The 15,471-nt window shown below is 37.1% G+C and overlaps 1 protein-coding gene across 1 annotated transcript in view; it reads right to left on the reverse strand.

The window, feature by feature from the left end:
- Positions 1 to 103: 103 nt before the first annotated feature.
- Positions 104 to 15,471, reverse strand: part of LOC103800689 (oxysterol-binding protein-related protein 6-like) — a gene marked incomplete at its 3' end in the record, with an annotated part of 34,707 nt that continues 19,339 nt past the window's right edge. Inside the window, exons 5-13 of the mRNA XM_009073074.1 lie at positions 15,269 to 15,382; positions 14,986 to 15,150; positions 14,331 to 14,463; positions 13,761 to 13,864; positions 12,746 to 12,838; positions 7,376 to 7,450; positions 3,196 to 3,361; positions 2,120 to 2,250; positions 104 to 211 (exon numbers count right to left, since the gene is read on the reverse strand). Of these exons, the coding sequence (XP_009071322.1) occupies positions 104 to 211; positions 2,120 to 2,250; positions 3,196 to 3,361; positions 7,376 to 7,450; positions 12,746 to 12,838; positions 13,761 to 13,864; positions 14,331 to 14,463; positions 14,986 to 15,150; positions 15,269 to 15,382 (1,089 nt within the window). The remainder of the gene's footprint in view (positions 212 to 2,119; positions 2,251 to 3,195; positions 3,362 to 7,375; positions 7,451 to 12,745; positions 12,839 to 13,760; positions 13,865 to 14,330; positions 14,464 to 14,985; positions 15,151 to 15,268; positions 15,383 to 15,471) is intronic.

A 15,471-nucleotide genomic window follows, 5' to 3' on the forward strand; every position in this document is an offset into this window, starting at 1 on the left:
GCCAATCTGAAAAATTCTGTAATTTCCCAGGTGTGTTTCAGCTATTAGTGAGAATTAGCAAGGTTTCTTTGTACTCTAAATCCATTAAAGGCCAAAATCTTACCTCATCAGGACTAGGGATAATATTTACACTGACAACCTGATCACAAATAACAGATTCTGAATGTATTCTGTTCAAGCGACTCCTTAGTTCAGCATTCTGGTTGAGAGCCTTAAAATAAAAATTGCAGATTTTATTTAAAATTTAAATGTAAACATTACACAGAAAAAAAAAAAAAGGTAGGAAAAATGCTTCTTCCCAGTAGTTTCCTAAGAAATCACTCCTTTCTTCCATTTATAAAGGGATATCTATTTTGAGATCCTCTCGAAAATGATCTACTATTTGGTAGCTTTGCCCTCAATGGTTTTCAGGAGGCATGGGGACAGATATTCTCCCATAATGTAACACCTGCATTCTACTTTAATTCTTCAGATAGCTCTTTGGCAGGTGTACCGGTGAGTTGTGTACACTATGGAAACGGGGAGTGAATGCAGCAAGAAAGAGTGAAACTGCAGAACAACAAATGGGAACTACTCACAAAATGCCCAAACAGGCAATTCTGGGTTTGTAACAGAATTGCTTCATTTCCAGCAAAACCAACATAACTGCTACTATCATTGTGTCTACCCGTCCAGATCAATTTTATAGATTTGCCTTTGTGTACTTATTTCAAACTCCTAATCCATTATAGTGTCACAAATACCAACAGAATTCAAGTGGTGTTTGGTATCTGCTGTTTTTTCTCCTATTTTAAAGTCCAACCTAGATTATAAATTTGGGTGCATATATATATTATCTGTTATTTGGAAAGATTCATGTGCATGACTCTGAAATCCAGAGAAAGCATAATATGTTACATACCAAGAACATGAACTGACTTAACCCTAATATATCCCTAGCACTGAAGTTCATAGAAAAGAACAAGAGACAGACATACTGTTTTAGCAGAAAAAGACTGTTACAATGCAGTAAGAATCTTCTTCAGCCTGCCCTCAGTGCAGACTCAGGAATAGATTGCATGAATGTACTGAAGTAGGACAAAAGTAAAATAGGTAAGCTTAAACTGTCACTAAACAGTTTAAATTGCCTGATTTTGCTTTGTTGTGGAATGGTCTGATCCTGTTCACAGTTGCCATCTACCAGGAAGGGAAGGTCACGACTAACAGCAGTAGCTTCCTAAATTGCTCAAACCTGGTCATAAGGGTGGACAAATTGAGTCACAGTCAATATTCCACTTATTCTCCTTTGAGACTATGAACAAATGTGTGACAGTGCCTTTTAAACTAACATTGGAGGCCAGAACCAAGAAGAAAACATGATCCTCCATTTCATACAAGTCACTAACAGATCTCCACAGGTCTGAGGTAAATGTGTATCAACAACAAGACATGGTTACCCTTCTCTCTTGTCCTTAACTTTTTTTTTATTACAACACACAGTATCAATCTGCATAACATGATATGCATCTCTATCTATAGAGAATTTTGGTTTTAAACCTCTGCTCATATTTCTTGCAGACGCAGTCCTCCACACCAATCCAGCAAAAGCTGTTCATGCTTCCTTGACAGTGAATTAAAAAATATGAGTTATTTTGCAGCCTGAGGACATATTGTTGCCTATTGTTGTTTCCTCTTCCACAACAATTTTTCCTCTACCTTAAGTGGGAGAGATGCTGGACAGTAAGACGTGTGTATCTAGAAATTCACTTTACCCATTATTGTCTTTTTACTCAGGATTGTTTTTTCAGTTAGAGACATAGATATATAAACCAAATTCAACAACACACATTCAAAATTTCAAACTTAATTACCAAAACAAGTACCAAAACCTTGGCTGTGCTGGAAACAGCTCCAGAAAAGACACCTAGCATTTGTATAAAAACATCTGATCCTTTTTCTTTATTTTAGAAAACCATAACAGGTACATGCTTACACAAGCAAATTCTATCCTTCACCTCCACATGTGCTAAGTTTAAATCTATGTTGTAACAGCTCCTTTTACTTCAGGAAATGGCTAAAATACAAAAGAAATTTTGCATCTGGCAAGCTAGATGTGATTGAAATCAAATAAAGAACATACCTGAGAGAGGGACTGTCTGAGGTTTGCTATTTGAGCACTGTGGCCTGTAAGATCCTGCTCTGAAACAATCTGCTTAAGCTTCTCCTTCTCTATAGCTATGCTGTTAAAGGCAGACTTCAAAAGAGAATGCACTAAGCAAAAAGAAAACAAGAAATCAAGTGTTTTCTCAGCTACAGAAATCACATTGACATCTATAACAAGATTTTAGCAACAAAGACAGAGAATGAGACTTCCATCCCACAGTAATGGACATTTCTGACAAGGATCTGAACTTCAAGTAATTCCTGCCAAATTAAGTACAAACACTTCCAGCTTGCATACTGCATGTTCACACATATGTCATCTGAGCATATTCTGGGTGCTGAACATATGGGAAGGTGCATATTTCAAAAAACTGTGTCCAATGTGTGTTCTTTTCTTACTGTTTTTTATTTGCACTTTTCAGAGTAATGGAAAAATCAGTTCTGCCAACACTTAATATTGCACTAATAAGGAGGATTACTTGGCCTTTAAACAGGTTTTCTATACTTATAAGATGTCTCACATTTTTACTATGTTTTTTATATACCAGATAGCAAACCAATAACAAACCCTTTAAAAATAGTATTTTTCAGTCTGTAGGACTATTCATTTACTAGCAAAAAAAATGGCATTTCTAAAGGAAATTCCTATATTAAGCTCTTTTTCCACTGTTTCCACTGACATAGAAAATATTGCACAAAAATGAAATTTCCATTATGTGTGGCAGTGACATTCTGATTCATCCTTGAAGAGTGATAAAGAGTTTTATTGAGAAAGAAAATGTTTCCAAATTCAGTCACATAGTTACAGGATGCAGAAAGTAGTTCAGAAGACTTCTAAAACAATCTCAAACAGAGTTCACCCATCTCTATGTGACATTCATTGAAAATGTAAGAAGAATAATACATATTGCTTTTATGTAAGCCACCTGACCAGCTAAAATTTTCATACAGTATCATCTAATGCAGATGAATGCCCTGTCCATAATTAAGTGAAAGCAATAAGAAACACAACAGAGAAGCACATTACAGGAAATGCTTGACATTTCCAGTTACCTTTTTGTGCCATCAAGCAGAATTCTTCCTGAAGCTTCATGTACTCAGTAGAGCACTCCAGAGAGTCTGTTACATGGCTTTGGGGAGCCTGAAACTCGATGTCTGCACAAAGGTTGGGATTGGATGAATGCAGTCGAACGGGTGACATTGTAGCACTGAAAGGGACCTACAGTGAGAAACAGTGAAGAAGTATTGTATAAGGTGTAACCAAACTTTTGACTCTGTTGAAGGAAAATACAAATTTCTTCTGAAAAGACTTAGCTCACAATGTGAAGAACATGGTGAGAGTGAACATGTAATTTTTACTCTCCTAAATCTCAGCACAGTTGATGCAGAATTCTCTTGAATTTTTTTCAGTGAAGCAGACAAAAGAAGGCCTAAATACACAGCTAACAATGGAGCATTTAAATTCTAATATTGACAAAAATGGATGATTTCCTAATGTTTAGAAGATTACTGGAAAACTGAACCATGAGACAAGCTGCTTTACATTTGGACATCTGAGAGTACATTAGATGACTCTGTTGTTATCATACCAACATTTCAAGTATGCAAGTTCCTCCACAGACCTAGAAATAGGACTTAGTACTATCAAATATATCATTGAAGTTTTTCAAAACTACTGGCAAATCTTTAGTTGAAACTCATTGCACTGGAAACTGTGAAGAGGGAAAAACCATATAGTATTTCTATTTTGTTTCTAACTAAATGAATAAACAACAGTGACAAAAAATGAAATCAGAACTCCACCTGCTTCTCCTTTAAAGCACATGAATCATAAATAAATGCAGAGAGATATGGTTTAATTGGATGGAGCAAGGAATCTAGTTTATCATCATTTCCACTTCTCTTTCTCCTACGCTTTTCAGATACAGTAAAAAACCAATTTACATGCAAGTGTTTATATGTTACATATGCATATATTGTGTACTAAGCAGTTACATATATGCTACATATGCACTGTATGACTACCACTGTTACGTATGTGATATGTGTGTGAGCACATGTATTTTATTTTAATGGTACCATTTACAAACATTCATATGAAAATCAGGCCAAGAACCCAATTTTCAAATGTAAATGCAAAGGAAAGGCATGCAGAACTAAATTTAGTTACTTAAATATTAAATATTGTTTAACACATTAAATCTAATTGATTTCATTATATTGATCAAATGTGTAAATCAAGAATTTTCACATTGCAGCCCAATGTAATTATTCAAATATGAAAAATGGGGCCAGAATACAAAATATTTCTTCCAAGGCATGATAAAGAGCAGCAAATAACATAAAAAGTCATATTACTAAGAATTTTTGTCAAGAGATTAGTTCTATACTGCCATCAGTGGTTGAACTCGGTACTTTGTTATTTGATTAGATCAGAGAATGGTTTTATCAATCCTTTCCTGCAAAAGTTGACAACAATATATGTTTTACGTTTCTGATTCTCCACTGAAATCCTCAAAATCCTGTTGGATCTACTCATCATTCCACTCATGAGCAAATTCTGTGAAATATCATTTTCTACTCTCTTCTTCCTCGATTTCCAGATACACATGGCACATAAAATAATAGCTCTATGGCACCTATACAATATAAATTGCATTCCTTCTCTCATGTAGTTTGAGTTGCAGCTATATCAACAAAGTAGGTAATTTTTATTGGACCTCATTTTAGCCTCCTAACAAGAAGACAATGTTAACAGGAGATGTAGAATAAATTCCTTCCATTTCTGCTGGACATTCAGCCCATTATCTTCTTCGCAAGTGCCAGACTGCCTCAACAGCCCAGCAAAACTATGTTAATTGACTAATGTTGCTAAATGCAGATTAGTTTCAAATTTCCTTTACAAAACCTCTCCCCTTCTTAAATCAGAGAGCATATTCCCAGAACTTTCTGGGTGGGAGCACTGCAAATGTTCCACTACTCCAGGCGCCTCCAGGAAGGCAGAGCAGGTAGCCACATGGACATCTACCCAACCCTGAAGACCATGCAAAAGGCAGGAAAGAATCTGATACCAGCTAAAATGCAGGAGCTTGAGGGAGAATCCCCACAGTACCATGTGCCTGTGGTGATAGAGAAGGTTGCCCCAGACCCACATAGACTGGCAGAACTGCAGGCAGGCTGCCTACACATGGTGAGGGGCTCTTTAATCACTCTGTGATGAATACAGTTGAAGAGATCTGCTTTAAATCCATCATTTCTGCCTCATATCAGCTGTCCAGGCTGAAAAGGCACGTTTCTACACAGAGTTTTATTGGAAAAATAACATTTTAAATTATACCCTAGAAACAGAATTTACATGTTCTACAAATACTGTCACACTACTTGCAATAAATACACATCCACATGACAGAGACAAGTAGCTGCCTTGCTGAGTGCTTTAAATACAAGAACCAAAAATACTGAACTGTTGATTGACATGAACTCTCTTCATAGGCATCTTTTAGAAAAGTTTCCAAGCTACTTTCCATAACAGATGAAAAAACCCACATTAAACAACCATTTTCATTCTCTTGAATAGGTAACAGTCCAGGAAACACTACCAATGTACTTTTCTTCCCCTTTATTCCTTTCATTGACATGGTCTCATTCTCTATTAATGGTGACTTGATTCTTAACTTTATTACCCATTCTCTTTTGCTTGTTTTTTATTGTTGTTGTTTTGAAAGTTTGTTAAAAGTATTTAGCTTCTTGCTGCGTCACTCTAGTTTCCTCCATACACACATTCTTCTAGACACGACCTCACCTGAACCTTCTCCTAACTTCCTGCTTTATACCAGAGGCGTAATACCCACTCATCCATCACCTTCTTCAGAAATACGTGTTCATGTAGGAACAGACTGTTCCTGGTGGAGTGGGTTGTAAGGAAAACCTCCTCTTTCTGCTGTGCATTTAACTGATATAATTTTGTATTCCTCGGTCTACGCACACAGCTTCACTGTCTGGGAGAGACAAGCACTTTGCTGCATCAGCCAGGAAGAACAGGCCACGGCCATGAACGCTGCAATAGCTGCAGAGTCATTCTGGTGCCTCTATCTTTCCTTCCTCCTGTGCTTTTTCCAGCTCCTCCAAGACCTCCCTCAACAGGTCCTCACTTCAGCTGTAGGTGACAACTCAGCAATTCCCTGATTCTCACTGCCTTGCAATCAAAGTCCAGCTGTATTTGACCACTGAAGCACAGTTTAAGTAAGAAGTACAACCCCTGCCAATGCTGCTTATCTACTGCTGAACGTACTGGTTACAGCCGCCCATTGACACTGCTCAGTCATGTAAACTGGGAAGCAAGTTGTTTTCTCTGCTAGGCAGACAGACTGATGGAGTCAGAATAGCAGATAGGCTAAGCAGAAATGATGTCTGATCTAGGGGAATTTAGCCTGGTGAAGACATTCACTACTTGGGCTAGATAAGGGGCATGAATTTGAAGCTCACTTCAGTCTCTGGCTGTACAGTCTTCCCTATCTAGCTGCTGTACTAATCAGTTGATGGCTTAATACTAATGTCTATATTGCATATTCCTAATAAGTACTTTCCTGATAAAGCAGCAGCTGAACATATCATTTTAATGCTAATTTGATTTCACAAACAGGACTTCCCCCACCTAATACCCAGCCCCTGTGTTGATTTCATAGCTCCATGTCTACCATCAAAGACTTAGAGAATTAGCAAACTTAAATACAGACACTGAAGTAGTAATATGACTTTTTGGGATTATGGAATGTAAACAGAAAATGTCTCAAATGAGAAGGCTAAACTTGTACTAATTTTAAAAAAATCAGAAAATTTTATCAGTCTGCAGTTGTTTGTAACAAATCTCCTTGGTTCTGCTGTCTTGCTATAGACTGTCACAACAATCTTTTAACAGAATTTGATCCTTTTTTTTCCATTTTGTATAGCATATAGCAGAGTTTGTCAGAGACATGTTCAAATAGTGCAGGGCCTGAGTCTGTCACTTGCACTTGTATAAAGGAGGAGGGACATACACCATGTAAGCAAGCTCAGACCCACATTTATGGAATTCATTTGTGTTGGGCCTGACCACTTCTAAGAAACTCAGCTGAAAGTGGGTAGCATGGACACCTCCAAAAAGTTCAAGAAACATTTTCATAAACTTATTACACAATCAAGTTATACAGCTTCCCATCTTTAGAGCTATCCCTTGATTTTTAAATCCACTCACTGTTGTAGCCACTGCAGCTGCTAGTCTCTGCCGGCGTCGTGTTGTGCTGAACTGGCCCTTCGGTGCCGGCCCTTCCTGACAGTGAATGCAAGAAGAGAAGGAAGTAGAAAAAGAGAAGGGAAGGGGTGATGGGACACAGGAAGATGAAAGGTGATCAGAAAAGGGAGAGGGAGAGTCTTTAACTGGGTTTCAATTTTGTTAACTCTTATGGGCTACACATGTTGAGGATATATCACGTGTTTCCAGTTGTGTATGCCAGAGACATAAAAAGCTAGATACTTCACTAAAAATTATCTCCAGATAAGCTGGACTGCAGTGCACTCACTAAGACTACCAAAAATAATCTATTAGCATTGCCATTCAGAGTCATAAGGCAATAATGGAATAAGAAAACAAAAAGGATGCTATGGCATGACAGAAAGAAACAAAACCCAAACTCCTTCTGGGGGTCACTTGACCATCTAGAAGATGAATTCTGAAACAGATCACTTTGCATTATTGGAAGTGCATGAACTGTGGTCATTGAAGATGGATGCATCTCAATGGTATAACTTTTCAGTGTGTATATTGTATAGTGACCTTGCTTATGCAAACATTCCTGTGCGTAGCTCTAGCATTTCCACACCCATCCTTGAGCCTATTTGTTCATTTTCTCCACATATCACTTTTTTGAGTTCCAACTACTTTTCCCATACATCATTGAAGGCTTGGCTTCCAAAGCAGTGCAAAAACTCAGATAAAGTAGCACAAATGAAAAACTAAATATTCCAACAAATACTTGTCTTTTCTGTATGCGTAACTTGTGGCCTCATCCTGCTTAATTTCACTTTTATTTTACTCTTAAGAAAATTCACCATGGTACATTAAAGTCAGGCAAGTAATTGTCTAATGCAGAGGAGCTCCACACCTATCATAAAGTCATTCTATATAATCTCTAATCATAATGTCATTATTTTGAAGCCATTTTAAGATTTTGGAAGACTAAGAAATATACCTTTCTGCTTTTAGAGAATAAATTTCATTTCATTACATTTTTCTTCTTATGTATACCTATAGCTACTTTAGTATTTTTAGTATACACATTTTTACTTTTACTGAAAGCAGCCTGGGCACCATATAAATACATGGGCACCATGCTGAAGAACAGGATATTGTAATTCAATTACTAATGGCAATGCCACTGACAATTGCAAGTCTAATGATCACAGTAAGACAAGACTTGCAGTGTAGTATTTTATACAATTCTCTCATTTAAAAAAACCCCATGTACACAACCTCTAAAATGCTGAGTACATGTTTTGTTAAAGCAGACAACACATCGTATGCATAATGTAAAGCTCTTTGTGCTCTACAAAAATATGTCCATCCTGTGAATAGGAGATTGGAATAATATTCTTGTTTAAATAATAGGGACATATATAAACAGATATATGTACAGAGAAATGCACAAAAATATATATATATATATATGCAAGATTTTCAATGCAGGTAGGCATTATTGAAATGGAACAGTGAACTTTGCAGAGCCACACACTCTCATCAACAAATAGAAAGTGAGTCATAATCTGAGTTATGATATAAAGGAATACCTATTTAAGGGAAAAAGTAATAAGCTAGTCTTTGGGTCTGGTCTCAGTTCTGAGCTGAAAGCCTCAGTAGAGCAAGATGACTTTTCAGGCTACTTCATACTATATAGTTCTCTATTAAACTACTCCCCTGGGGAAAAATATAGTTTATAAAAAAAAATAGCCTTGGAAATTCACAACTTTAAGCATCTGATGGAAACCAAACCAACACTGGCTCATTTTACTGCTTTTCATTAATTTTTTTCCTTCCTTTGAAGATCCCCAGGACGTCACGACAGTGATAGCATAGTCTTTTAGCCAAAGGGAAAGAAATGAAAAAAAAACAAAAAACCCCAACAAAACCCTCAACTCAGTTTCTGTACAAAAGTATCCTTTGTAAAATGAATGAATACAGGACAACTAACCTGTTGTTGCAGGCCATTCTCATAAGGTTTTAAATAGGCTTTCTAAACACAGAATAAACATCCTTCATAAAAGCAATCTCTGCTGGTTTGAGCTGAAGTAGAGTTAACTTTCTTCACAGAGGCTAGTATGGAGCTGTATTTTGGTTTTGTGCAGAACATAGAGTTGATAATGCAGAGATGTTTTTGTTATTGCTGAGCAGAGCTTACACAGAGTCAAGGCCTTTGCTGCTTTCCGTACTGCCACGCTGGCAAGGAAGTTGAGGATGCATGGGAGACTGGGAGGAGACACAACTGGGACAGGTGACCCAAACTGACCAAAGGGACATTCCATACCATATGACATCATGCTCAGTATATAAGGTGGGAGGAAGAAGGAGGAAGGGGGGACATCTGGAGTGATGGCGTTTGTCTGCCCAAGGAACCGTTATGTGTGATGGGCCCTGCTCTCCTGGAGATGGCTAAACACCTCCTGTCTTTGGGAAGCAGTGAATTAATTACTTGTTTTGCTTTGCTTGTGTGTGCAGCTTTTGCTTTCTCTATTAAACTGTCTTTATCTCAACCCATGAGTTTTTGTAGCTTTTACCCTTCTGATTCGCTCCCCCATCCATGGGGCGGGGAATGTGTGAGTGGCTGCGTGGTTCTTGGCTGCTGCTGGGGTTAAACCACGAAACAATCTTACTTCAGTGAACCAGTTCATGTATTATTCTTGAGTAAAGGCCTGTAAATTAAGCTGTTGATTCTGAGCAATTTAGCAATACTAGACCCCCAAACCTGCAAATATATATACACATGCTATGCTCAATTTTACTTTAGGGAGTAAGCCCACTCTAGTCACTAGGATTAACTGTGTGAGCAAATCAACTGCACACACAGCTGGTATATCTAATTGGTAAATACATATTTCTAGGAAATAAATCAAGCAGCTGTTCTTACAAGAAAAAGTACGTTTTAAATATATTATACCCCTAGCATTCATGTTGCAGAATGTGTTGGTAGAATACAACAAAAGCTATGTTGTCAGTGAAAAACAGTAACAAGTACAAAACAAAATCTGGAGAATTCTCTCCTTGCATATTACATGGTGGATGCTGAGCCAGCAAAAATTACACTTTCATTCCCCATCACTTGTGAAGCAGACATCTGTATATAAAGTTCCCTGCTTTTTATGCTCCCCAGAAGGACGGCTCTAATCATCACACTATCAGAGGGTATTTGATGGTAGTTAACAACTGCTTATTCTAAAATAAATAGGTGCATGTATTACAAATAGAATTAATAGTGCAACTAGATTAAAATTAGAATGCTAGTATTAGCATTATCCCCTAAAACTAATGAAATGTATGGAGGCATGGAAAAGTGAAAGGACAACAGAAATTTTCATAGCACGAAATGTCAACCTTTGAAGAGCAAATTATGTGTGAAGAAACAATCACAAATTAGACAAAATGGTTTTCTGTAATGTATATCCTGACAAACAGCTTATAAAGAGTTGGAGTAGTCTTGAAAAAAGGAAGGCCAATGAAGATAGAAGCATACCTAACAGAAGAACAAAATGTGACTGTTAGCTTAAAGGGCACCTAGGCACTTGAAGAAACCCACATTTTAGTGGAATGCCAACATAAGCAAATTAGGAATAGCACAATGAGTCAGAGCGAGGCTATCTTCCTACAGATCACAGCTTTAGACCATGCATGAGACAGGACAGCCCTTGGAAGAATACACAGTGTGTTGAGCCTATCAAACTAGGTAAGATAATGGAGCAGCCGTAAAGGATTCTTTGTCTCCCATATAATTTAGAATAATTTTATTGTTTCTGTTTCACTGCAAAATAATTTATAAATCAGTCATCAATAACTTGATGCTTTGCTCTAACAAAATTAGCTTTACATTTCCAGCATTAAGCTTGCCAGGAATTAATGCTGACCCAGGTTAGGCAGAGTTCATTACCAACCCAGAAATGACAGACCCATGTAGAGCAGTGCTGTGCACATAAACTCTCTCAGGGGAACCTGCAAAACAACTGTATTTGAAAATTTCAGGAGCTGAGGCACAACTCCTGCCAAATCGCAAACAGCAGTTTGAGAATCAGGTGCCAGCAATGGAAGCTCAGACCAGTGTTACTTTAGCAAAGTGTAGGCAAGACAGGAACAGCTCATAATTCACTATGACCCACCATAGATCATCATACATTGACTGCTTTCACCATTTTTGTGGACAGGACTTCTCTGAGACCACTGGGCCATGAAAGAACACACAGCGGTGTCTCTGACTCTTCACAGGCACCTAGTCCTTGCATGCATTTTCCTGATATTTTTATTTGCCTATGTTGTTCAGCAGCAGGGGAAAACAGTGATCATTCAGTTGCAGGTAATAGGACATGACATCAATCACCAAAATTCCTTTGTTAACAAACCTTTTTAATCCTAACAGACGCTTCACTTTTCAATTTATTGTGAAGTAAGTTATCAAAGTATCGTAAGTAGAAAGAAAAATCACCTAACAATAGCTGCAATGGGAAAGCTGATGCAACTACAATTTCTTCTTTCCTTAATATTATTAATCTTAAATAAGTCACAGAAAACTTCTTATTGTGCCTCTAGGGAACATATTAAAAGCTTTCAAAGTCTGCATGAATTTCAAGGTATTTTAATGGATAAAAAGTTGCTGACATTTATTTATTCAGTAGCAGACATCACAGTGGTGAATGTCAGCTCCCAATCCAGTTGAATATAGTCTTCATTATCAGTTGCTCAGAAATAAAAACAAATTAGATCAGACCTCAAAACACGTTGTTTCCAACAACACAGAATGCAGAAATACGTGCACATTATAATTATTTCTGTGCTTTTACCTTTCAGATCTATGGTGGGATGGAGTAAATCCTTTCTTCATATAATTTTTTCTTTGGTTATTCAGTTTGTTCCCATACTAGCCTTTTCCATAAGAGAAGGCTTGTGAAAATACTCATTATTGGTAACATTCCTAGTATAGGTCTTGACAACTGGTGTGTGTAATATTTCATTCAAGTTTTCTGCTTTTACCTTGATGTCACCTGTTTAACTGCCCTTCTTTGCAAGTTTGATATGGAATAGCAGTATCCCCATGTGGTGCATGTATATTGCATTTTTTGCACCGTAATTGATTAATATTCACATCCCTCTACTTTCCCTAGATGGCAATGTTTTCACAAGAATAAAAGCAAAATCAATACTTTTTTCACTACCTCCTCTAGGTTTTAAACAACAAACTGTGATTTCATTTACTTCATCAGAAATATAAGAGACAGCACATTGATTTCCTACTTTCAGCTAATGCATCATTTCATGCTTAAAAGTGAATCTAAAATTACAGTGAAAAGTAAAACATTGTGCATTCAGTACCTGAAGTTGAATTTTTGCATCTTTGCTGACACTTTTTGTTCTCCACCGTCTTGTGACCCGCTTGTCTTTCTTTGAAATATCTACACAGTTAGCCTACATTACACAAATAGTTAAAAGCGACAAAGTACTATTAAGTTGGCACAAGCAACACAGACAGTACAGCAAGTTAGTAAAGAATTGTAGCATTAGACATGTACAAATTAGAAAGTAAGGAGAAGAAAGCTGCTGCCAGGGCCCGAAACTGCAGCAGTGGCCAAGCACAGCTACCGTACACTTCTATAAACACATGGTATAGTTAGCTCATTTAGCAAAGCTACTGGTACACTTTTTTTCATGAGTGCACAATATTTAGGACCAGATCTTGAAATACTCATGGATTTCTATTGTGGTACACCCCAAAGAAACAGACTTCACCTCTTCCTGAATTCAATGATAAGTCTCGTTACCTCATTGTAACTAGACTTCCCAACACACCAACACCACTGGGAGATTTGTGTACTCAAGAGGATTCAGTGAAAAAGAAAGAAAGTACTTATGATTTAGGATCAGCTGTTGCTTTCTGGTCAAGAGTAAAACTCATCCTGAACAGGGAAACAGTACAAAACTTGGGACATTTGTACTACGCCTTCTAGAGCATGCAACTTCATCTTTGAGGGTCTTTGGGCCTCCATTCCTTAAAAAACTTAATATGCTATCTTACACAGCGTAACAAAAACTCCTTAAATACAATTTCAATACATACTTGTATTCTATTGTAACAGTTCTCAGTTTTGTTTTGCAAATACCTTAATCATTTGATTTGTCCTATTTAATTCAATAATACATGTCTTAATTATTTGTTTACACATGAAACAATATTCCACATGATCAAAATAAACATATGAGATCAACATTTCATCCAAGATTTACTATGATTTCAGAAAATCATTCTGAGTTAACAGATGGCATCTCTATATTTCACAAAGCACAAAGAACAAATGTTTCACTGTAATGATTTATGTTCAAGCATATTTACCTGCATGTCTGTGAAATTTGGTGCTGACTGAGTTCTCTGTAGTATTTCTAAATTTTGTAGAAGTTTACTGAGTTCCACAAGGTTAGACTGACAATGAGCAAGATCTAACAGATATAAAGTAAAAATACATTAGGTGCTTCAGTTCAGACTCTTCTTTTTCTTTTTTTGTTCTTTTTTGCCATGGCATCCATTGTTAGCACTTTATTGCATTATAAAAGTTTAATGTCCAATTCCCTAGTAGTAAAGCATCTAAGTAAAAGTTTTATTTTTAGAGATGTGGAACAATTGCTATTTCTCTGAGAGTCAGCAACAAGTCTGGACCTCAAAAGCTGATCATATTTGAACAATGACATCCATTAAAATAACACAAATTACTAAGGTAAATTTTAAAAGCAACATCCCAGAACACCCAGAGACAAAAGTTCCCACCGCAAGCATCTAAATACCTAAAGAGCTACTTCATGTGTATGTAAAGATGTAACTTAACCACTCGACTGACTTGATTCTTTCTTATTTATACCAACAAGAAGTTTTGCTGGAAGAACAAGGCATGAAAAGGTAAAGTCTAACCTTCTGCACATCTGTCCATCTCTTCAGAGTCCTGCAACCAGGCTGCGACTTTACTCTGACCAGTAGTGCAGGTGACAGGAAGGCTGTTACTGCAAGGTATAGGAGACTGCCAGGGAAAGTTATTTTGTTGCACCTAAAGCATAATAAATTGCTTAAATTTACTGTTGCTATGTTGCTCTGTCAGTGTAATCACCACACTACTTCAGAACAGAAACCAAACTATTCATTGTATTTTCAGCAACATCTGTGATTTGTCTATATAGTCCCCCAGATGCAGATTTTTCTGAATAGCATTTTGGAGAATGAAATCAAGGACCTCACAAGCAAACTGTGCTTGCTAGCCACCAGTTAGAAAAGCTGCTGTATAAGAGAAAGAACATTATCAAACAGCATAGGGACAGATTTATATCTGATGACAGAGGCAAGTGCAAATTGTCATAGGGATGGTCAATTCTCTGCAAGATCTCTGCAGCAGCCCATTAATGAAGGCTGCAGTAAGGGTAATTTAGACAGCATTTCAGCAGAACATGCTCACAGCTTTTTGATGGCCACTGGTTCCCACACTGGAAGGTCCTGTCCATTGGCATTACAAGAAGAGCCCACTGAAACTGCCCATGAGCAAGCCATGAGTTTTCAACAAAAGAACACTACATACCTTTCCATCTGACACATTAGCAGCTGGTGAGGACTCTGTCGTAGACGCTGAAGGGAATATATGAAAGCTAGCATCTCTTGGAGATCTCACAATTTCATTCTGACGGTACAACCGGTGATGGCGTAATTTTGAAACCCATGCATCAAACGAATCCTGTGACTTCACCTGGAAACAAATGTATTATCAAGAAAGCATTCAAAATACTACTTTTCTGCACGTCTTTTACAGTTTCATTTATTTCTACTGTGGAAGAAAAAATAACACGTATTTGCACACTTTTTACCTTCAGGTGGTAAATGTGTTCTTCTGTGTCAAGATCTATTCTACGAGCCTTTTTTTTTATAGACATAACTGATAAGCCAACATCAATGCTTCCATGGACTTTTCCTTTCTGTATCTAAAACCAAAAAGAAGGGTAAGAATTTGAAAGTATTATGCACTTCTTCACTATATTTAAATAAAAGAAGAAATAAATAAAATAAATTT

The sequence above is a fragment of the Acanthisitta chloris genome, unplaced genomic scaffold (assembly GCF_000695815.1).
Source record: "Acanthisitta chloris isolate BGI_N310 unplaced genomic scaffold, ASM69581v1 scaffold11034, whole genome shotgun sequence".
In the NCBI taxonomy this organism is placed as follows: Eukaryota; Metazoa; Chordata; class Aves; order Passeriformes; family Acanthisittidae; genus Acanthisitta; species Acanthisitta chloris.